Here is a 24,025-nt window from a genome sequence, read left to right on the forward strand (position 1 = left end):
CCCTAGAGAGGGGTGCCTGGGTGGCTTAGTGGGTTAAGCTGCTGCCTTCGGCTCAGGTCATGATCTCAGGGTCCCGGGATCGAGTCCCTCATTGGGCTCTCTGCTCAGCAGGGAGCCTGCTTCCTCCACTCTCTCTCTCTCTGCCTCTCTGCCTACTTGTGATCTCTGTCTGTCAAATAAATAAATAAAATCTTTAAAAAAAATTTTTTTTTAAAAATTAGACTGGTCCTTAATGAAATTGGTATCTATGCTATGGTAGTTTGGTGGTTAAGAATATAGACTTTGGGGGCACCTGGGTGGCTCAGTGGGTTAAAGCCTCTGCCTTTGGCTAATGTCATGATCCCAGAGTCCTGGGATTGAGCCCATCATCGGGCTCTCTGCTCAGCAGGGAGCCTGCTTCCCTTCCTCTCTCTGCCTGCCTCTCTGCCTACTTGTGATCTCTGTCTGTCAAATAAATAAATAAAATCTTAAAAATATATATATAGACTTTGAAATCAAACAAGCTGGAATTCCAGTTCCTGCTTTTCCACTTACTTGCTATATTACTTGTGCAAATTGCAGAAGAACTATAGACCTCAGTTTCCTCATCTAAAAAAACAGAGCCAATATTGCCCATCTTGACATGCATGATCTCATTTAATCCTCAAAACAGCTCAGTGACCTGGGTGCCATTATTATCCTGTATCACAGATGAAGAAACTGAAGCCCCTGGAGAGGTTAAATACTCACTCAAAATCGTAAGGGATGGAGCTGAATGCCAAGACCCAGCCTCCCTAGGCCAGTAACAAGACTGTCCCATGTCTTTGTGGTACAGGTCTCAGAACTCATCATCTCCACAATGGAGACAGCCAGACAGTCCTTCTTCTTGAAAACCTACGTGGACCATGAAATTCCAGTGCTGTTTGTGGGGCCCACAGGCACTGGCAAATCAGCCATTACCAACAATTTCCTTCTCCACCTTCCCAAGAGCACCTACCTGCCCAACTTCATCAATTTTTCTGCCCGAACCTCAGCCAATCAGACTCAGGATATCATCATGTCCAAGCTGGATCGGCGGCGGAAAGGCCTGTTTGGGCCTCCCCTAGGAAAGAAAGCGGTGGTATTTGTGGGTAAGCCTGAATATGAACATAACCAGATTCTTCTATGCTGCAGCAAACCAGAATCTCCTACCATACAGTCCTTCTACTCTAAGGGACAATGTATTTCTTCTTAATGTAATTTAGTATTCCTCCCCTCTCCTTTTCTTCTCCATACTTCTTCCTTCCTTTCTTCCTCCCACACTTTACCCCTCCCACTTCTCTCCCTTTCTCTCATCTTTACTTTTGTCTTTCCATTTTTTCATTACCCTGTATTTGTTGATCAAGTACTATATGTCGCATTTTCAGTAAGTAAGACCTAGTCCAGGTCTTTTTGCCTCAGTTAGGCTCCCAGTTTCTCCTGAGGTGACAATGAGCCTTTGGATCAGGGAAGGTTACCTTGCAGTGAGAATTAATTCCAGAAGCGTGTTTACCCTCTTGCATCTCCAAAAACAACACTCACTTGGTGATAAACCCCTTATTCCATTTTGTGTTAGATAAAGGTTACCAGTAAGTGAAGAAACTTAATAACAGATAAATAATTATTTGTGAAATAAGCACATTGAGTTTCCCCAGGATTTTACCTGTTTACAAAGTACTTCCTCATTTATTTCCTTTGAGCCTAACATCCCTGTAAGGTTATTAACCATCATTACCATTTTACCAATCAGCTAATTGAGACCCCAGAAGGTTAAATTCTCTGTCAAACACCTAGAAAATTCTGGAGCCATGACCCAAACCCAGTTTTTTTTTAATGACAAACACAACATATTTTCCACTGTTTTACTGCTAACTCAGAGGTTTGTCTTTTAGTAAAAATAATGCCCTACTATTCTGAGTTATCTCATGTCCTTTCCTTAAAATTCATGTATTTATAGTGTATTATCTGTATTTATATCCTTGCCCACTAACATTAGCTTCTTAAAGGCTGAGATCCAATTTTATTTTGTTTCCTCTTTCTTTTCTTCCGTTTTCCCTTTCCTCCAAACTGTTCCCTTTCTATATCTATGGTATTTTCAGAAATAATTTAAGTTTTGCATCCAAATAGATCTAGGTTCAAATTTACTTTCTAACCCTAGGCATGTTATGATTTAACTTCCATGACCCTTAGCTCCTCACCTCTAACGTAAAGGTAATACTACCTTCCTTATAAAGTCATTATTTGGATTAGATGAGATAATATGTATAAAACTCCTGAAATTTTATCTGACACAAACTTGGCATTCAGTCAGTGTTCATTAGAGAAAAATCAAGAGAGTTTTCATCTATTAGTGTCTTCTATGTGCAGTGACCTGTTCACAATATGCTATTGGGGGAAATCAAACTCTGCCATTGAGAAAGTCACTATCCTTGCCATTCTCATTTTGCTCCTCAAAAACTCTAGCTCAAAACCTTTCTCCTATTGGGGTTCAATTTTTACTTGGTGATCAAATTATATACCCTGTTGGCTGGGATTATGACTGTCTTCCTCACCATCATATCCCCCCAAAATTAACAAAATGTCTAGCACATAGTATAGAATCAATATACTGTGATCGATGGAATGATAAAAATAATTAAATACCTGTTTGTTGATGCCAATCCATGTATCCTTAAAGTCACAGTGGGCAGAGACCTCAATGAGGCAGGAGAATGCAGAACCTAGGAAATCCTCTTCTCATATGGTCAGAATGTCCACTGGCTGAGCTCTGACTAGGGTGGGAATGGGGCAAGTAGGCACAGACTCTCCCAGGAGGGAATAGTTATCTATTGCCTCCTATGAGAACAAGGGATCCCAAAGACTTAAAATATGTGGCCATGCCTTCTTTCCCTAGATGACCTCAACATGCCAGCCAAAGAGGTGTACGGGGCCCAGCCCCCCATTGAGCTCTTGAGACAATGGATCGACCATGGTTACTGGTTTGACAAGAAAGACACAAGCAGGCTGGACATCGTGGATGTGCTGCTTGTGACAGCCATGGGGCCCCCTGGGGGTGGAAGGAACGACATCACTGGTACGTGAGAGAGAAAGTTGTTTCCTCTTTATCATCCAGCAGAGCCAGACCACCTTCATAGATGGAGGGTTGGTACAGGGCACTCTGTCCTGATGGAAGCTGGAGAAAAGTATATTTGGGCTGTAGCTGAAAGGGTTTAGGCTAGCTCCATGGAGCGGAATTTGAAGCCTTCATGTTGAAAGTTGTGTGAAATGGACTTGAAAAGAGATTGTGAGAATATTTCCCTAAGCCCTGGAGGAACTCTCCATATGAAAAGGAAAGTTCAGTGGGGTGATGGATTCACAGGTTGTGTTTTTTTTTACAGTTCTTCAGATTGCCAAAGATAGAACAACTTACCCAAAGTGGCCTAATCAAAATAATACTAATACTAATAATAATACTAATAATAATACAAATAAGAGTTCCTCCTATCATCTAACAGTTAGGAATGCATTTGCTTCAGGTGCAACTGGATTCTTGTAGGATCTGTATTTTAATTCTGAGATACATCCTTGCTTAAGAACATTAATACTGGGGTGCCTGGGTGGCTCAGTCATTGGGCATCTTTGACCTCACTCTCCCCTCTTACATTTAGCTTTCTTACCTATAAAATTTTTCATAAGGAAAATGAACAGGATAATCTTATTTGGTACATTGTGTACCAAAGAATAGCGACTCAAAAATGATCACTACCAAGACATGTACTCGTAAAATTGCTGGACTTTAAAGGAAAGGAAAAAGTCTTTTGGGCATCTAGGCACAAAAGACTACATGACTTTTAAGAGAAATAAAATTAGATCATCTTAAAACTGTTCAACCACAATGCTTTATGCCAGAAGGAAATGAAATGAGAATCAAGGATTTTATAGCCAGGAAAGCTGACTTTCAGATATAAAAGGAAAACTGTTATCAGAATGCAAGAAGTCAGATTTATGTCTACAAACCTTTTCTTGGGAACATACTAGAAAATGGGTTTCACATGATCAAAATTACTGTAAAGAAATAAGTTTTATGTGCAACTAATGGATCATTGAACACTACAACAAAAACTTATGAAGTACTATATGTTGGCTAACTGAACATAATGAAAAAAAGTTTTAAGAATAAAGTATTTCACTATGCAGCCCATCAAAAAAAACAAAATCTTGCCATTTGCAATGACGTGGTTGGAACTAGAGGGTATTATGCTGAGTGAAACAAGTCAGAGAAAGACAATTACATGATCTCTCTGATATGAGGAATTTGAGAGGCAGGGTGGAGGGTTGTGGGGGGTTGGGAGGGAAAAAATGAAACAAGATGGGATCGGGAGGAAGACAAACCGTAAGAGACTCTTAATCTCATGAAATAAACTGAGGGTTGCTGGGGAGTGCGGGGGTAGGGATAGGGTGGCTGGGTTATGGACATTGGGGAGGGTACATGCTATAGTGAGTATTATGAAACGTGTAAGCCCAATGATGCACAGACCTGTATCCCTGGGGTAAATAACGCATTATATGTTAATTAAAAAATAAAGTATTTCAATATTCAAAATTTATTTAAAAAAAAGAAATAGAACAACTGGTAGTAAACATTAAATATATGGTTATTTGCTGAACTAAGACTACCTGGGAGAGATTACAATATGTAAAGGCTATGAGACCCAGTCTTGTAGATACAGAACAGTTGAAAATGGAGGGGAGATTAGGATAGCAAGTATACAAAGTTTTAAATTGTTTTCAGTTCTCATAATTGGTAGTGGTACCATATTCTTATTCTAAGATCTTTGTGTAAAGTAGGATTATACAAACAAATTATTGTGAAATTTTCTATTTCCACTGGCCCTTGTGTCCTTGAGAACAGGGAGTCTCAGTATGGAAGAAAGGAGATCAAGATGTAATATAAATGAAATTAAGAGAAAGCCCCGTGTTCAGAGATATCAGTAGTAACTCATGAGGTACTAGGTCTGGAAAATAATAAACAACTCATTAACACTGAACATGCCCAGCACCTAGATTGTTTTGAAATCCAATTTCCTACTAAAAGGAACCACGGCTTCTTGAGAAATGTCTGATTGCGTCTCTAGGACAGAAAATATACAAAATGAGCTTGTAACTTCTTGATATACCAGATAATGAGAAAGCTTTTAAAGGTTTAACAGTCATGTCAACAGGACTCAGTTGGCATCATAAGGAGGCCCTCACTGGCCAAAGATGGGAAAATTTGAGCTTCAACAATGATTGCAATTTTAATGGATTAGAATTTATCAAAATATACTTAAATTCATTAGTCTATTATAACAATGATAGTTGTTCATTTTCAGAGGATGGTAAGGAACCCATTTATTATCTTGAAAACTGATAAATAAATGGAAAGAGTCAAATATTTATCCGGATTTTCTTATACGAAATGTACTATGGTATAAGCAAATCTAGAGGATTGAACTATAAAATATTACAACTAATATATGAAAAGAGATGGTAGAGTCAGAATATCACCATTTTACACTAATGAGTGAATTAGTGGATCTAGCCATTGAGCATCCATAGCTACCAACATCACAAAAGGAGAGATATCATTATGTCTCTAATGAAAGAATATACTATCATCTACCATCTGGCCCTAGATGGAATCTTAATCTGATTAAATCCCTAGATCCAGCTGCAAATTACTATGAAATACATATGAGGACAAAGGAAAAGAATTAACTGTACCTTGAGTATGCAAGGAACAAAATCCTAACTGTGGAAACTCTACTGATCAAACAGCCCAGATACTCATCAGACAAAAGATGAAAGGGATGGAAGGGGAACCAATAAATTAAAAAAGACTTAAAAGACATATCAAACTTTTTTTTAACCGGGAGGGTTAAACTCTGGCATGTATATTGGGAGATAAAAACATAAAGAAATGCAAGACAGCAAATTATTATAAAAGTCAGGATAATAGTAACCTTTGGAGAGAGACAGAGAGACTATGATTGGGATGGAATATATGGAGGAACATCTATGAAGGGTTGGCAAAGCTTCGTTTTTTGACTTAGATGGTAGACATAAGGGTGCTGACCTTATGATGATTCACTAAACTTTATATTGTTTTTTGTCTGGTTTTCAGTATCTGCATTTATTTTATGTAATAAAATTCTTCTTAAAAACAGATATGCAGACAAATTTATAGAAATAGAAAATAGGTTGTCTGTTGCCAAGGGCTCCAGCGAAATGGAAAGTGACTGCTAATGGGTATAAGATTTCTTTCTAAGGTGATTAAAATGATGTTGGTTTCACAACTAAAATACTAAAAATGATTGAATTATGTTTACTTTAAATGGGTGAATCATATAGTATGTGAGTTATATCTCAATAAAGCTGATACATAGATATATAAATATAAATATATAGATATCTAATATTAGGTAGGTAAATACAGATATAGGTAGATATGTAAGGATACCAAATTAATAGTGGCTAATTGGGGGAAGAATGGATTTGATATGTGAGTCAAAGATGACGCTCACTTTCTATAAAAATATTTCTGAATTGACTATTTTATAATGATCACGTATTACCTTCACTTTTAAAAATAATCTTGAACACTAGTTTAGTGCTGTTAATAGGATTTCTGCAATCATGGAGATGTTCTGCATTTGCATTATGTGATACAAAAGCCAGGCACTAGCCACATGTTACTCTTGTGTACTTGAAATATGGCCAGTAAGACTGAGGAAATTATTCTTTAATTTAATATTAATTAGGCTTAGGGGCACCTGGGTGGCTCAGTGGGCCTCTGCCTTTGGCTCGGGTTGTGATCTCAGGGTCCTGAGATCGAGCCCTACATCAGGCTCTCTGCTTGGCAGGCCTGCTTCCCCCTCTCTGCCTGCCTCTCTGCCTACTTGTGATCTTGGTCTGCCAAATAAATAAATAAATTTTTTAAAAAATATATTAATTAAGTTTAAATAGCCACCTATGGTTAGAGGATGCCATATTGGATATCACAGCTCTAGAACAATAAGGCAGAGGAAAACTTACTCTTTCGTATCCCAAGATTCCAAGGCTCAGGAGGTATGTGTGTGTGTGTGTGTTTTCCAGGACGATTCACTCGCCATCTAAATATTCTTTCCATCAACGCCTTTGAGGATGACATTTTAACCAAGATTTTCAGTTCAATTGCTGACTGGCACTTTGGGAAAGGATTTGACGTGATGTTCTTAAGGTAAGAGGTTTCTGTGTCCATATACACTATGGAATATTATGCCTCCATTAGAAAGGATGAATACCCAACTTTTGAATCAACATGGACAGGACTGGAAGAGATAATGCTGAGTGAAATAAATCAAGCAGAGAGAATCAATTATATGGTTTCACTTATTTGTAGAGCATAACAAATAACATGGAGGACATGGGGAGATGGAGAGGAGAAGGGAGTTGAGGGAAATTGGAAGGGGAGGTGAACCATGGGAGACTATGGACTCTGAAAAACAATCTGAGGGTTTTGAAGGGGTGGGGGTGGGAGATTGGGGGAGCCAGGTGGTGGGTATTATGGAGGGCACATATTGCATGGGCACTGGGTGTGGTGTATAAACAATGAATTCTGTTACACTGAAAAGAAATAAATAATTAAAATTAAAAAAATAATAATTAAAATAAAAAAAAAGAGGTTTCTGTGTCTTCCACAGTACTGGCCTCTACCCTCAGTTCTGGCTCCTACTTGATGAATCTGCCTTTCCCTTCCTCCCAAGGTATGGAAAGATGCTGGTACAAGCTACTATGACAATTTATAAAGCTGCAGTGGAGAACTTCTTGCCAACCCCCTCCAAGTCTCATTACATCTTTAACTTACGGGACTTTTCACGAGTTATCCAAGGGGTACTGCTCTGCCCGCACACTCACCTGCAGGTCAGACACTACCATTTTTGTTATCAAGTTCACTCAGCAATATCCTTAGCCGCATGGAATAAAGAGCATAATAGTAATAGCTAACTTTTATTAAGCATTTATCTCTGCTAGGCCTTGTGCTAAGTATTTTATAAACATTATCTTCTTTAATATAGCTCAGTCAACCCCAGGATTTAGAAAGAGAACTACCACCTCTGGTCCCACCTACCATTCATACAAATAATTAACCCTGGATTTTCAGGATGTGGAAAAATTTATCCGGCTGTGGATCCATGAGGTTTATCGGGTATTCTATGACCGTCTGATTGACCATGAGGACAGACAGGTCTTCTTCAACATGGTGAAGGAAACCACATCCAATTGCTTCAAGCAGACTATGGAGAAGGTAGGCCAGACCCTATGAGCATTTGGCCCAAGAAATGGTCCCAAATACTTGACTATGTTAGTCTCAGATTTCAAGTTTTCAAGTTTGCTTGCGAGTGGAGACTCAGAACTCTGCTTTCTGAATCTCAGGAAACGGGATTGAGTCATCTAGTCACTTGATTTGATATTATACTTGGTGCAACTTTGTTTCACTTCCCTGATAACATATACATTTGTATCCATTCAAAGTAGTTTATGAGCTGATGTAATTGTTTATAATTAACTTGAAATACACTTTTAAGCTTAATTAATTTGTGAGTTAAAAAATGAACTGTAAAATTTTTATGGTTTGAGGCCCTGGTAAAGCCCAAGTAGAAGAGTGTCATGGTTTCCCATTTGTAAATATTTTCTCTTTCCTGTTTTGATGTAAGAAAAGTTGTTTTAAGCCTATGCATTTACATCATCTAGTTGTACCTCTATTTTTTTTTGTACCTCTATTTTTAAGAAGCTGTGATTTCTCCACAGAAAAATTGCAGGTGTTTCATGTTGCATCCAGAGGCTAAGTGCAGAAGCACTACCAGGTTCTAATATCAGGAAGAGAAAGCATCTAGAACATTCCTACTCTAGCCACAGAGTGGGGACCAAAGGTAGCACCTGTACCCTTGTTTGGAGAAGGAGCAAGCACATAAAAAAATTGGTGCCTATCCTTTTTGGATGATCCACTGGGATCTCACAGTCTGACCACCAACATTTTAACAATTTGGCAAACAGATTAACTCTCACTTTCATGCTTTTTTTCTAATGCCCTTTTATCATAGTCTTTATACCCATCAGATCCAAATATAATGTTATTAAAATATTATTGATGAACCCTTGCTTTGGAGAATACGTTCAAGAGGAAACAAGCATATCTCTTGTTCCCTCCCTCTATACCTGCCACCTTGATTGGGCCACTGGTGGAATGCCTGGCTGAGATTTATCTTTCCCACAGGTCCTCATTCACCTGTCACCCACTGGAAAGATTGTTGACGATAATATCCGTAGCCTCTTCTTTGGAGATTATTTCAAGCCACACAGTGACCGCAAAATCTATGATGAGATCACTGACCTGAAACAGCTCACAGTGGTCATGGAGTTCTACCTGGAAGAGTTCAACAACATCAGCAAGGCCCCCATGTCCTTGGTCATGTTCAGGTTTGCCATTGAGCACATCTCCAGGATCTGCAGGGTCCTGAAGCAGGACAAAGGCCACTTGCTCCTGGTGGGCATTGGGGGCAGCGGGCGACAGAGTGCCAGCAAACTGTCCACATTCATGAACTCATACGAGCTATACCAGATTGAGATCACCAAGAACTACTCAAATCACGACTGGCGGGAGGATCTGAAGAAGATCATGCTGCAGGTTGGAGTAGCCAACAAGAGTACCGTGTTCCTCTTTGCTGATAACCAAATCAAGGATGAATCCTTTATCGAGGACATCAACATGCTTCTGAACATAGGGGATGTGCCCAACATCTTCCCGGCTGATGAGAAGGCTGACCTTGTAGAGAAAATGCAAATGGCAGCCAGGACAGAAGGCGAGAAGATCGAAGTCACTCCTCTTTCTATGTATAACTTCTTTATTGACAGGGTGAAGAAGAACCTTCACATTGTCCTTGGTAAGAAGCAAACTCAGTTTGCCCCTCTTCTCTCGAGTGCCCTAAACTCAATCCTCTTGCAGTAGTCCAAGGATTAATCTAGCCATGGCAACCACCCAGGGGTTTGTGCCTAAATTCCTGTGGAAAATAACCTTCTAAACCACTATTTCATTTTATTATTTTTTTAAAGATTCCATTTATCTATTATTTGAGAGAGAGAGAATGAGAGAGAGAAAGCATGAGAGAAGAGAGGTCAGTGAGAGAAGTAGACTCCGTGTCAAGCAGGGAGCCCAGTGTGGGACTCGATCCTGGGACTCAAGGATCATGACCCAAGCCGAAAGCAGTTGCTTAGCCAGCTGAGACACCCAGGCGCCCTAAACCACTATTTTAAAACTGTTCCACTTGTCTCAATTCTTTTTTTTTTTTAAGATTTATTTATCCATTTCAGAGAGAGAGAGGGAGAGGGGGAGAGAGCAGGGGAACAGGCAGAGAGAGAAGGAGAGAGAGAATCTCAAGCAGACTCTGCACTGAACACCGTGCCCAATACAGGCTCTATCTCATGACCCTGAGATCATGACCTGAGCTAAAATCAAGAGTTGGATGACTGGGGCACCTGAGTGGCTCATTGGGTTAAAGCTTCTGTCTTCAGCTCAGGTCATAATCTCAGGGTCCTGGGATTGAGCCACATCAGGCTCTCAGCTCAGCAGGGAGCCTGCTTCCTTCCTCCTCTCTCTCTGCCTGCCTCTCTGCCTACTTATGACCTCTGTCTGTCAAATAAATAAATAAAATCTTAAAAAAAAAAAAAAAGAGTTGGATGACTGACTGAGTCACCCTGGAGCCCCTCCTCTTTTTTTTTTTTTAATTTAAATTTTACTTAGTTAACATACAATGCAATATTGGTTTCTGGAGTAGAACAACACCCAGTGCTCATCACAAGTGCCTTCCTTAATACCTATCACCCACCTAGCCCCTCACCACATACTCTTCTCAATTCTCTAAATTCTCCTCTGAACCTTCTCCTTCCTTTTAGTGCATTACCCTGGTGGCTCACATCTGAAGTTCTTCACTCTGAATGACCACCTCAATCTATCCAAAACACCTAAGGGCTGTAATTAATACTTTTCTCTCATGTTATCATGTCGTGTCAATTTTTACCTCCTCTTTTTTTTACAACCACCTATTTATCTCCATCTCCACCCCCTTTGCATTAGCTAAATTGCCATCATCTTGCCCAACCTTACCTCTGCAAACTTCTAACTATTCTCTCTAGGTCTATTCTTGTCCATTCCAAAGATTTTTGTTCCACTGACTCATGGGTTTTTTTTTTTTTGCATGTATTGCAAATTTGATTGTTATATGTACACACACACCACACACACACACACACACACACACACACTTAATATGCCTTTTATCAGGATAAATGCCAAAATTCCTAATCTGTGGTTTTATAAGGCTACCTCCCATACTTTCCCCTTTATTCTCTCCACCCTCCTCTCAAACCAAGCTTCACCTTCTCTCTCTGTTCTTCAACCACAGTGACTTCCTCATATTTCCACCTGTGTATCATGCTTCCTCCTACCACATTGAGCCTAAATTAAAAATGTATGGAATTTAGCCAGAATTTGTGCTTGGATGGAGATGGGGTCAGAAACAAGCCGATGGCCCCCACTCAGTTTCCATAAATAACTAGTATGGGGCATCCATGGTTCCCTTATGTCTGAGTCAACACAAATAGAGCAAGAAGATCAAAGGACACAAACCATGCTGGCTAAGTGATGCAAAATATCTGGAAAGGAGAACAAATGGGCTTGGGAGACCAGTCAGAAGGTTATTATAATTTCTGAATTCCCATCATAAAGTTGAATGAAAATACCCTATGATTCCCCTGTGCTTCCCAGGCATTCATCATAACTATTCCCATTACACCCCTGGAGTAGCTACAGGAAACCAACCCCTTACCCATCAGAATCCTTGGAAGGAACTGCCTGGCTCCTTGCCTTGGAGGAAGGAAACTAACCAAATCTGTTTTTCATCAGCCATGAGCCCAGTTGGGGACGCCTTCCGGAACCGGCTGCGGATGTTCCCTTCACTGATCAATTGCTGTACAATTGACTGGTTCCAGTCCTGGCCCACGGATGCCCTGGAGTTGGTAGCCAACAAATTTCTGGAAGATGTGGAGCTGGATGACAATATTCGGATAGAGTAAGCATTAGCTGCATTTGTGTACCCTAACCAAATATTCCAGAATGAAAATCCAGATGTTGGCTGTGTTGTTATTATTGTTTTTAAGATTTCTCAATTTCTGCATAGAAAATCACATTTAGTTAGATATTTAAACACCTTTGCTGAAAAAGAATGAAATTTCATTGTTCAGAATTGTTCTGGAGGTGCACTGTTGTCATAACTATGAGAACCTAGCTCTAATAATATAGCTATTTCAATAGTTATAGAGCGTGCCTTCTCAGTAGGGGTGACATTGCTGTCAAGGAGATGAAAATTGGTTATTATTAGGGTGGGAAAAAAAAACTTAGTCTTTTATATGTAAAATACAGATATACAAAAACAGCCCACAAGTCACTTAATTTTAGCTAGAGTAAGGGAAAATATGGGAATGTTGACCTTCCTGGGTGCCCCAAGAAGCCAATGGTCATGTCATCTGCTTTGTCTGACTCTATATCCTTAGTGTTTAGCAGGTGTCTGGACATAGTAATTCAGTTACTGTTTATTAAATGAATGAATGGAAAATGAAGAAGTAGGTAAAGGTCAGAATATTGATGGCTCTAAATTCCATTTTAAGAATGTTGCACTTCATGCTCTCAGCCAGAAGTCCCTTTACTTGGGTCCATAGGCTCATGAACAGAATTCAGAGGATCAGTTAATGTTAATGGAGAAAAATTATATGTTTATTTTCACGGACATCTAACTGGCATATTGAAATTCTTTCAATAATGAATGTAGACAGTATATCCCAGTAGGATTAGCAGGACTTGTTACCAACAGGACTCACAATTGTGTGTGTTTTTAATAATTCACTCAGTCATTATAGATACGTCGGTGTATCATTTCCAAAGTTGTGGCGGGTTTTAGATCTGCTGCCCAGTCTTATCATTTAATATAGAGGTCAGCAAAGCATGATCTCCTGGCCAAGTCCAATTCACAGCCTCTTTTTATAAATAAAGTATTATTGGAACACAGCCATGCCATTTTTCCCCCCACACAACAGCAGACTTAAGTAGTTACCATTACTCAATCATGCACCATTGATTTTACTATTTGGCCCTTTCCAGAAAAAGTTCGCTGATCCTAGGCATATAACAAATTTCATTTTTAAAATATTTTGAGAATAATTTCAACATAATTGGTTCCTTTTGTAATCCAATGTATTTGCTTTATGCATTTTATTTTTTTAAAGATTTTATTTATTTATTTGACAGACAGAGATCACAAGTAGGCAGAGAGGCAGGCAGAGAGAGAGAGAGGAGGAAGCAGGCTCTCCGCGGAGCAGACAGCCCAATGCAGGGCTCAATCCCAGGACCCTGGGATCATGACCTGAGCCGAAGACAGAGGCTTTAACCCACTGAGCCACCCAGGCGCCCCGCTTTATGCATTTTAAAACATCATTCATCAGGGGCGCCTGGGTGGCTCAGTCTGTTAAGCGACTGCCTTCGGCTTGGGTCATGATCCCAGGGTCCTGGGATCAAGCCCCACATCGGACTCCCTGTTCAGCGGGGAGTCTGCTTCTCCCTCTGCCTACTGCTCTGCCTACTTGTACTCTCTATCTGTCAAATAAATAAATAAATTTAAAAAAATAAAAAATAAAACATCATTCATCAGACTGTCCAAGATGAAGAGTTCCTGCTTAAGCCCTGGTGATTCACCAAAGTGATCAGAAGTAGGAATTACTCCCTTGAAAATCATTCTAGTAAGGATATATACATCTCCAAAACTTCTCACAGCTCTGTTGACCTGTCTTTGAGGATTTGGGGCTCTACCAGGCCACAGTCAGTGTGTTTCTTCTCAAATCTTCACATGGATAGCCACAGCTGTACTAGGTCTATCTGGAGAACACGGCACCTGCCTAACTGTCCTTTTGTCCTCGGTAGGGTTATCTCCATGTGCAAATATTTCCAGGAGAGTGCGAAGAACCTGTCACTTGATTATTATAACACACTTTGCAGACATAACTATGTCACCCCCACCTCCTACCTCGAATTGATCCTAACCTTTAAGACCCTCCTCAATACCAAGAGGCATGAGGTTGATATGATGAGGAGCCGTTACCTGACAGGTCTGCAGAAACTGGAGTTTGCATCTTCACAGGTGAGCACAGCTGCAGCAGAATGGGGACAGAGGGGTCCAGGCTTAGGTGGATGCGGTGGGGTCACTATGTAAAGACAGCATCTACTCCTAGACTTGCAGAGCTCACCTTGCTTGCCTCAGCCTCAACCCAGCCCTAAGAGAGTCTGTATTCCTTTAAGATTTTGGTATTTTATTCATCATGGATGAACCCTGAATGTGTTATCTCACCCCTTGGGCCTCAGTTTCGTCTTCTGTATGAAGGGGCTGTGTTCCACACAAAGAAACCACAATGCAGAGAGGCCAGACGAGACCATACATGCAGCCTCATGAGTAGGCAGTGCAAGTGGTCAGGCCAAAACTGAAACTCAGCTCTGCAGAATTCCAGAAGCTGTGCTCCTAACCAGGCCAGCATGCTGGGCCTCTCTCAAATGCTTGCTGGAGACATGGTTGCAAGATTATGAAACCCTTCTCAAATATGCCTCTGAGCTGCCTTTAGAAGGTAGAATCAGGACTGTTGGATCCAAAAAAATGGTACAATTCTCCTGAAAGGTAATGAGCTCTCCACCATTAGAGGTGTTCAAACACAGGTTGGAAAACCACTTAGCAGGAATGCTTTAGAGGGCATCAGACTATTGGGGAAAGTGGCCTTGAAAGTTCCTCTTATTCTGAGTATCTCAGATGTATATGTTTTCTTCGTTGACTAAAAAAAAAAAATTGAGTTTTTTTTTTTCCCTAACTTAATTTTATTCTATTTCTCCCTGCCCCCTGTACTAAAATTTAGTATGGGCTCAAGAGCACAGAGGAAACTGTACCTTTAAAAAGAATGTTTAAGTTTACCATTCTCTGTCTAGTGTCTAGCCCCATGCTTGATAATTTACAACACCTAGTATGAACTCAGCAACTAAGTATTGAAAGATCAAAGAGGAAAATTCCAGCCAACAAATGCATACCCAGTACCACAGTAAAATCATTAGTACTTTCTGCCTATATGACAGTTTGGAGAATTGTTTCAACTCCTGCCAACCGTGCCACTCTCAGCATTGACATAAATGACTCCCCTACCCCCTACCCCTGTCCTAGGTATCAGTAATGCAAGTACAACTGACTGCTCTCCAGCCTCAACTCATCCAGACATCCGAGGAGACAGCCAAGATGATGGTGAAAATTGAGGAGGAAACGAGAGAAGCTGATGCCAAGAAACTTCTGGTGCAGGCAGATGAAAAAGAAGCCAATGCTGCCGCTGCCATTGCTCAAGGAATCAAGGTATAAAAAGCCAAGAGGAAATGGGAGGGAAGCAGCATTTTTCAGGCTTATCCCTTCTCTCACTAGAGCCTAACACAGCCCTGCAGGGTGTGTATTCGTTACTTTTTCCTCATCCACTCTGCTCTGGCCACTAGCCTCCTAACTATTCCTCAGAGAAACACAAAGGCACTCTCCCACCCCAGGGCCCTTGCACTGGCTGTTTTCTGTCTGTCTCCTTCACCTCCATCATGTCTTTGCTCAGATGTGCCTGGAATGTTACAGGTGTGGAATCAATCATTGTCAAATGACAGAATGTTGAACCTAGAAGACCCTACTTGAAGGTGATTCATATATCAAAGAATAGCCCTGGGAAGGGCTTCATCAACATTCTGGTATTAGAAGGAAACCTATTCATGTGAAATTCAGGTGATATGTATTTCTCAGCACAGTTCCATTTGGCTATCATGACTGCCTTGAACTTAGGAATCTACAGTATCAATGACACTGAAGTTTCATGCCGAAGCAACTTTTCAGAGTTGCACAGCTACTCAGTGGGTTTAGAATCCAAGGCAATTGGCACTTAGCTCAAGATACTTGTCCCTCCTCAGCAGTTAGAAAATCTTCCTTGACCATTCTTTAAAAATAAAAAGGTTGAATGAGAAGTTGCTTATGTCTGGCTTCTAGGATAAATAAGTCATGGGGCACATTCTTGAAAAGGGCAGGCCTTCCAGACTGGCTTTTCTCCAATGAGTCCTGAGACCTGGCCTCTAATACCTCCCTAGTCTCAGAGTCACACAGCAAATGCCCTGGAGAAGAGAAATGGGTACTCACCCATAGTCCCAGGTGCACAGCCAGGTGCCCAGTGGAACCATAAAAGATGGTGACCACCAGGGACCAGAATCCAGGGGGGTGTTTTGCCAGGCCAAGATGATAGTAATAGCTACTACTTATCAGCACCATCCTGGTTTCTTGTAATCCTTCATTTAACAAATATTTATTGAATACTTGCTGTGTGCTGGCCCCTTCCTAGGCAGCGGAGCAAGACAGACACAATTCCTTCCCTCATGGAGACTATATTCTCTCGTCCTTGATTTACGCTGCCTTTTATCATTCCAACATGAAACATGCAAAGCACATGATGTCATTCCCAGCTTACAGATAAGGAAATTATGGTACAAGAACTATAATGACTTCTCCAAGGTCATATGGCTACCAAGTGATGGAATCTGGGTTCAGACCTAGAGTTCTCAGATTCTGAAGCCCTTGCATTTGACTCTTATTCCAGAAGTGGCAAACTTGCAGTGAGGGAGTGCATATTTACACTGTGACACACACAGTATTTTTTAAAAATCTGAAATAATCCTCCACTTGTAAAAAAAAAAAAATAATCAAAAGATTTCAAGTAAGAATTCTAAATGTTCAGTTTTTCTTACAAGAACATCAAGCATTCTGGCAGCACTGGACCTGCATTCCTGGGTTGCGGCCATCAGCAGCTTTGACTCGACGCTGCCCCATGGAGGTTCCAGTTCAACAAAGCCCCACGCAGTTCACTTCCCACAGTCAGATCACAGGCTTGGCCCCAAGCGATGCATGAATTTGCAATTCTTCCATGGTTTTATACTAGAATTGGGGCTCAGGATTTGCTCTGCTCCTTTCAAAACTCAGTTTTCTCATCTATAAAATGGGGATACCAAGAGAAAAACATGTAAATTTTTTAGTGTGTGTCCAACACACAGAGTTCAGTGGCACACATTTATTCTCTAAAACTATTGTTCTTCACCTTGTACCAAGTGGACTTGCCCGTTTGAAAAAGGGCAGCCTCTTTCCACGTGTGGGTACCATCGGCCCCAGGATTCTGCCGCATAATGGCAGGGGCAAACAGGGACTGGCTGGAACAGGAGGGACGCTGGAGGTGGCATGGAGATGACCTACCACACCCATTCCTGGGCAGTAAACGCCGCCTTGGGTTTCGGTGTCAAGGGTGAGGTGCAAGGTTTTGCCATCTCATCCCTGATTGTCAGGAGTGACATCCTGGAGGTGAGTCACGAGGTGCATCCAGGGAGGAAAAGAAGCTGTGCTTGCTCTGAGTTTCCCCGAGGACCAGAACCCCTCCCTGTACTTCTTAGAGTTACAGTCCTTCTCCCCACAAGGACTAGAATTTTCTCCAGTCTCCTCCCGCCCCTGGAAATGAGACATCCACGGAGAGCCCCCAGTATGGTGACTCCCGCAGCAGAGAGGCTCAGCCAGGCTTGTGGGATCTGCCCAGAGACAGGGAGGAGACTGGCAGAGAAAGAAGCCCCCAGCACTTGCTTTCCAAGTACAGCAATTTGCTTAGAGAGGTCGTTTCTTTTTAAGCTAATGAATCATTTCTTTTCCCCCTAATGAGGATAATGACTGAAGCCAGAATCACTGCAGAGTTGACTTTTTTGTGTGTCATCAGAGGGCACTGTGCTTTCTACCTTTCAAAAGGCCCTGATGCGGGCAGAGGGACAGGAAGAGAGAAATCTTAAGCAGACTCCTCACTGAGCATGGAGCCTGACATGACCCTGAGATTGTGCCCTGAGTTGAAACCAAGAGGCAGATGCTTAACCAACTGAGCCACCCACGTGCCCCAGGGGTCATTTTTAATCAAAATGCTTTTTCTCATAGAAACAAATGATGACAGTACTAACACGTATGAAAGAACATTTAAGAACTCAGCTTTAACGCCTTTTCAATTTCCCAAGTTTCCTTCCAGCCTGTCTATACACCCGAGTAACTTCCTGTGACCGCAGTCATAGTAGCATGGCAATTTGCTTCATGCTTTTGTATTTCTTTAACATCCCATCACAAATGTTTTTCCAAAATGTCATATAATCATTTTAATGACCATTTCAAGTAAGTGTTTCTCTCATCACGTAGCCATTCTCCTACTGGGCACGGAAGTCTATCCCTTCCTGCCCTATTTTCAGTGTTTTGAGTGTAGAAGCTGGAGTTTCTCAACAGCGCCGTGTGTCAGAACCACCTTTGGAGTTTGAAAAATGTGGGTACCCAGACCTCACCCAAACTGCATGAATCAGAATCTCTGGGTGTGGAGCCTGACCACGAGGATGCCCTTAAATGTTCCTCAGTGACTCTGCGGCAGAGGCAGGGTTGAAAATCACTGTTCCCATAATATAATTAGAGACTGTTCAAGGCACTTGACAAGGAAACTTGCTGGGAGCCAGGCTGTGCTCCCTAGGAAAGGGAGGACCACTGGACCACTGGAGGACAAGCAGCATGTGTGGGCCTCTAGTTGTCTGACACACTGTAGGAAAGGAACATGGAACTATTGATAGCACTTGTGGGTACCTGGGACCACTGAAATCCACCAAGCCACAGCTGTGGCTCAGCCAACACCTGTGGCCTCCTCTGCCACCAAACTCTATCTGAAGCTGACTGTAAGAAATAGTGGGTTTTGGTTTCAACTTTTTTTCCCCTCTGGCACCAATCCTAGGACTGAAGAGGGAGGAAACCAAGTTGCCCCTGGGACCGAGCCATTTCTACCACCTGAGGCAGAGCATCCATTTTAATATTGGGAACATCTGACAGAGGTCATGGGGGCAGGGCTGTTATTTTAATATAATAAAACCAAGGGACCACCCCCCCCCCGGGGTGGCTCAGTAGGTCAAGCATCTGCCTTAGGCTCAGGTCGTGACCCCAGGGCTCCCTGCTCAGTGGGGAGCCTGCTTTGTCTTCTCCCTCTGCCTGCCACTCCCCCTGCTTGTGCTCTCTCTCTGCCAAATAAATAAATAAATAAATAAATAAATATCTTTAAAAAAAAAAAAAGGAATAAGCCCAAACAAAACATTGCTGCAAGTGTATTTAAAAAACAGAAAACCTGGGACACCTGAGTGGCTCAGTCAGTTAAGTGTCTGCCTTCAGCTCAGGTCATGATCCCAGTGTCAGGCTCCCACATCAGGCTCCTAGCTCAGCAGGGAGTCTGCTTCTCCCTCTGCCTGCTGTGACCTCCTTGTGCTTTCTTTCTCTCTCTGACAAATAAATAAAATCTTTAAAATAAAAAAAAAAAACCAGAAAACCTGAAATAAAGAATCCATGATGTACACACATGTACACCCAAGCACAGGTGTGTACACACAGATGTAAGAAGGGACACCTACCTTTATTTTGCTTCCCTACCATAAACCTGTGGGATGTGGACTTCCGTACACGTTGCTTTGTCTAAGAATCCTTGTTCCCTTGTGGTACTTTGCTTCAGTCATGGCAGTGTGACCACTCATTGGGCTGGGTGACTGACAGAGAATTCATGGAGTGGGAACTAGGGGCCCGTGGCTGAAGCTTTGTGACCTGAGTTAAGTCATTTTGCCTCCTGAAACCTTGTGTTTTGTTTGTTTTATTTTGTTTTTTTTTATTTGGTAATTTGGCTACTAAATAATCCATAAGGTCCCTTCCAGTTCAAAAATCCTATAATGTTAAGCTTTCTTTTAAAAAAAAAAAAACAACATTGAGGGGCGCCTGGATGACTCAGTCAGTTAAGCATCCGATTCTTGCTTTCGGCTGGGGTCATGATCTCAGGATCATGGGATCAAGCCCTACCTCAGGCTCCTCGCTCGGTGGGGTGTCTGCTGGAGAGTCTCCTGCCCTCTCCCCTACCCCTCCCTACTGCTCTCTCTCTCTTTCCCTCTTTCTCTAAAATAAATAAATCTTAAATGAATAAACACTGAGATATAATCCACATACCATCACCTTTCTAAGTTGGATTTCAGAGGTGTTTGGTACAGTCACAGAGGTGTACGCCTATCACCGCTAATCCTAGATGATTTTTGTCACCCCACCAAAACCTAGATCTATGAGTAGTCACTCCCCATTGCTCCACCACCTCCGCAATGCTTGGCAACCACTAACTCACTTTCTGCTTCTATGGATTTTCCTTTTCTGCACATTTTATGTAAATGGAATCGTAGAGCAGGTGGCGTTTTGCGTCTGGCTTCTTTGCCTTAGCATGTTCTCCGTGTGGTCACATGAATCAACACTTCATTCTTCTTTATGGCCGAATCATTTTCCATTGTATTAAGTTTATCTCTGAATGAATAATGGACAAAACATGCACCATCTCCTCTTCCCAGAGCTCCCTACAGCTCTAATCTCTGTTCCCATTCCTCATCCTTGAACTCTTGCCTTAAACTCCACCCTATCTCCAAGCTTCACTTTATCCCTGACTCTACCCCTGCTTCATCTCTGAGTTACAATACATTCATTCCAACCCTCACTGCATCCTTGCTTTCTCCCACCCCCACCCTCATGCCTTATTTCTTCCCCAAACTTGACCTAACCCCCTTCCCAGCTGTCGTTCAACCCCCCTGGGGCTTCATCCTTTTCCATTTCTCCACCCATCCTTGATCAGCAGGTGTGAAGTTACCCACTGCATGCGTCTCTTGGGAATTTGCTTAAAACCCAAAGCTTGATTTTCTTTTTTTTTTTTTAAAGATCACAAATCCGGTGAATTCTCAAATGTTCAAGGCATCAAAACCACAGCCCCAAAAGTCTGTGCACACCTCTCTGCTGCCCCTCAGCCCTTAGAGCCCACCTCCGGTGGTGACCTCCAGCAGGGGGCGCAGTCCTGGGAGGTCAGGGAGGGGAGGAAGAGCCTCTTCCAGCTTCCTCTATGAAGTGAGTGCTGGTGCACTGGGCACCAGGCACTCGACCCTCTACCCCCTTGCTGCCCGCAGGATGAATGTGAAGGGGATCTGGCAGAGGCCATGCCGGCACTGGAGGCTGCGCTGGCCGCACTGGACACGCTGAACCCAGCAGACATCTCACTGGTGAAGTCCATGCAGAACCCACCCGGCCCCGTCAAGCTGGTCATGGAAAGCATCTGTGTCATGAAAGGGCTGAAACCAGAGAGGAAGCCCGACTCCAGCGGCAGCGGTAACCCCCTTTGCCCCCCACCGCCCCCCCCAGCCCACCCAGTGGCCTTCACAGGCTGCTCCTCCCTTGCAGGAGGGGTACTGCAGCCTCCCTCACACCCCCAAGCCCGTGGGCAGGGTCTGGAGACTCCGAGGAAACCAGAGAGGTGCCAGAAGGTGCACGCTTATCGGGAGGTGCACAGCTCTCTCCTGTGCCTTCATCTTCCTCCCTCCTCTCAGTCACTGGGGTGGGGATCCAGGGTTGGGGGGCAGGCGTCTTTAGGTGACGCTGAGCTTAGTCACAGCAAATCAGTACAAAAATGAAGGTCGTGGAGAGCGCCTGGGTGGCTCAGCCAATTGAGCATCTGCTTTTGGCCCAGGTCTTGATCTCAGGGTTTTGGGATCAAGTCCCGCATCAGGCTCCCTGCTCAGCAGGAGAGTCTGCTTCTTTCTCTACCTCTGCTGCTCTCTTTCTCAAATAAATAAATAATCTTTTTTTATAAAAATGAAGGGCATGGGTATGAAAGGACTGACAGAGTAGTGAGTGGTTGCAGAGGAGAGAAACAAAAAGAGCTAGTAGAGAAAGATAGAGAGAGAGAGGGAGAGAGAGAAGCTGACAGATAACCGGAGAAGGAGAGACAGAGAATAAGACAGAGCTACAGAGAGATGAAAAGAGACAGACAGCTGGACGGACACCCAGATAATGAACTGAGAAAGAGGTCAAGAGGAAGGAAGGAAGGCCGGGGGAACAGAAGAGCTGGAAATGGAGACTTAGAGGCAGGGAGACAGGGGCAAAGGAGGCAGAGGTAGAAATTGAGGTGTGGGGAGACAAGGAATCAGAAATAGGGAGAAAGGATTAGGCCAGGGAGGAAGCCTCCCCCTGTAATTGAACCTAGTAGCATTAATAAATAAGAGTATTTATTCTCCTTAAAATCCGAATGAGATGTGGGACTTTGTATTATTAATAGTAGTGTCTTAGAACTGAACAAGGGCTTTAAAAAACAGCCTCAGTAATAGTCCCTGCCTTTTAAATGCTCCTGTCCTGGGAACAGTCCTGCTCTTCCTCTGTTTCTTCTGAAATGCTCGGAAACCCCTGGCTTCAGAAACCTCTGGCTTCTGCTTCCCGTTGACTAGCATTTCCTCTTCCCTAATTGGTGTCAGGCCAAAAACCGCAAGAAGATGATGCAGAGGTGATCAGGAGTGGACAAGCAGGAAGTGGACTTCATAGGAGAATCGTTTAAGGAAGCGGCTCAGTAAGGATGAGCCAGGCCAGGACCTCTCCACCTGGCTGCACCCTAGAATCGCCCAGGGCATGTAAAGAATGCTGAAGCCCTTGCCTCCACTTCCGGAGACTCTTACTCCATTGGTCAGTGGGTATAAGTCAATGGGTATAACCGGAGCTGTATGTTTTCTTAAGCTCCCAAATGATCTAAGGGGCAGCCAGGGTGGAGAACGGCTAAAATACACAAAACATGGCCAAGGTCACAAAAGGTCATCCTGTTCTTGGATCATTGATGATCTGCAAAGGGCCCACCATTCCCCTTTCTTATTTTAAAGTTGAAGCAAATGGTGCATATTATTCATTGATCCTGCAGATTTTTAGCCAGGACATGAAGATGGAACAAAAGAGCAATTGAATTCATTCTGGGTACCTTGATTGTAAATGAAACAGATCCTTTTCCTGCATGCAGACAAATACCTTCATGGGAAATATTTGTTTGGTTACTGTGCTTGCATTAGAAACAGGACACATCTGACCCATTGTACTTAATATGATTTCTCAAGTATAAATTTTTTTGATACGTCTGAGATTCGCAAGTGTTTACAGTGCTGTGAGCCAAACGGGCTTCCAACTCATTTCTAGCATGTGAATGAAATGGGTACAGCCCCAGGATGGAATTGAGGCTCACTCAATCATTAGTCAGCAGGATGGGTGCTGGGGAGAATAAGTGCCCTGCTTTGTTTCTGGGTAGGGCAAGGACAGCCTTCGGTATAGTTTCAAGCCTACATGCTGCTTCCCCACCTTTCTCTTTCTCTTGAGACTGCCTCCCTCAGGGGGACTGATTGAGTCCCATCCAATCCACCTACCAAGCTTGAAAAGGAATATTCAAAAAACATACCCATGGCTCCTTTTCCTTCTCTATGACTGGAACAAGGGGCCAGAGTCATTCAGTACATATTTATTGATAACAGTATCGGGCACTGTGCCAGATTGTAGTAAACAGAGCAGAAGCTTACAATTTTAAGGGAGAGGCAGACAATAAAAACGAAACCAAAAAAGGTTGCATAAACAGGTTGCATAAACACGGTCAAGGGAATGGACATTCTAGCAGCTGAGATGAAAGAAAATGCTGGGAGAGGGGTAGAGTGGCCGAGCTTAATGATAAAAATCTAGGGAAACCTCTCAGTGGAGGTGATTTTTATCTTTTTTAAAGACTTAATAATTTATTTTTTATTATTATTGATTTTTATCTTTTTTAAAGGCTTAATTATTTATTAGAGAGAAAGAGTGGGAGGGGTAGAGGGAGAGAAAATCCCAAGCAGGCTCCCTGCGCCCTGCTGAGTGTGGAGCCCCACTCAAGGCTCCATCTCATAGCCTATGAAATCATGACCCATAAGACCATGACCTGAGCGAAAACCAAGAGTCAGAGGCTAGACCAACTGAGCCACCCAGGCACC

The 24,025-nt window shown here is 42.5% G+C and overlaps 1 protein-coding gene across 4 annotated transcripts in view; it reads left to right on the plus strand.

Moving 5' to 3' along the window:
• DNAH3 (dynein axonemal heavy chain 3) overlaps window positions 1-24,025 on the plus strand; it is a 176,096-nt gene that overhangs the window by 126,672 nt on the left and 25,399 nt on the right. For all 4 annotated transcript variants that reach the window (XM_082714819.1, XM_082714822.1, XM_082714821.1 and 1 more), the window contains 10 exons: window positions 815-1,109; window positions 2,891-3,070; window positions 7,111-7,234; window positions 7,761-7,917; window positions 8,159-8,302; window positions 9,272-9,938; window positions 11,957-12,122; window positions 14,024-14,240; window positions 15,300-15,482; window positions 21,170-21,368. In XM_082714819.1, the coding sequence (XP_082570945.1) occupies window positions 815-1,109; window positions 2,891-3,070; window positions 7,111-7,234; window positions 7,761-7,917; window positions 8,159-8,302; window positions 9,272-9,938; window positions 11,957-12,122; window positions 14,024-14,240; window positions 15,300-15,482; window positions 21,170-21,368 (2,332 nt within the window). The remainder of the gene's footprint in view (window positions 1-814; window positions 1,110-2,890; window positions 3,071-7,110; window positions 7,235-7,760; window positions 7,918-8,158; window positions 8,303-9,271; window positions 9,939-11,956; window positions 12,123-14,023; window positions 14,241-15,299; window positions 15,483-21,169; window positions 21,369-24,025) is intronic.

This window comes from Mustela nivalis, assembly GCF_964662115.1.
Source record: "Mustela nivalis genome assembly, chromosome: 19".
Taxonomy (NCBI): Eukaryota; Metazoa; Chordata; class Mammalia; order Carnivora; family Mustelidae; genus Mustela; species Mustela nivalis.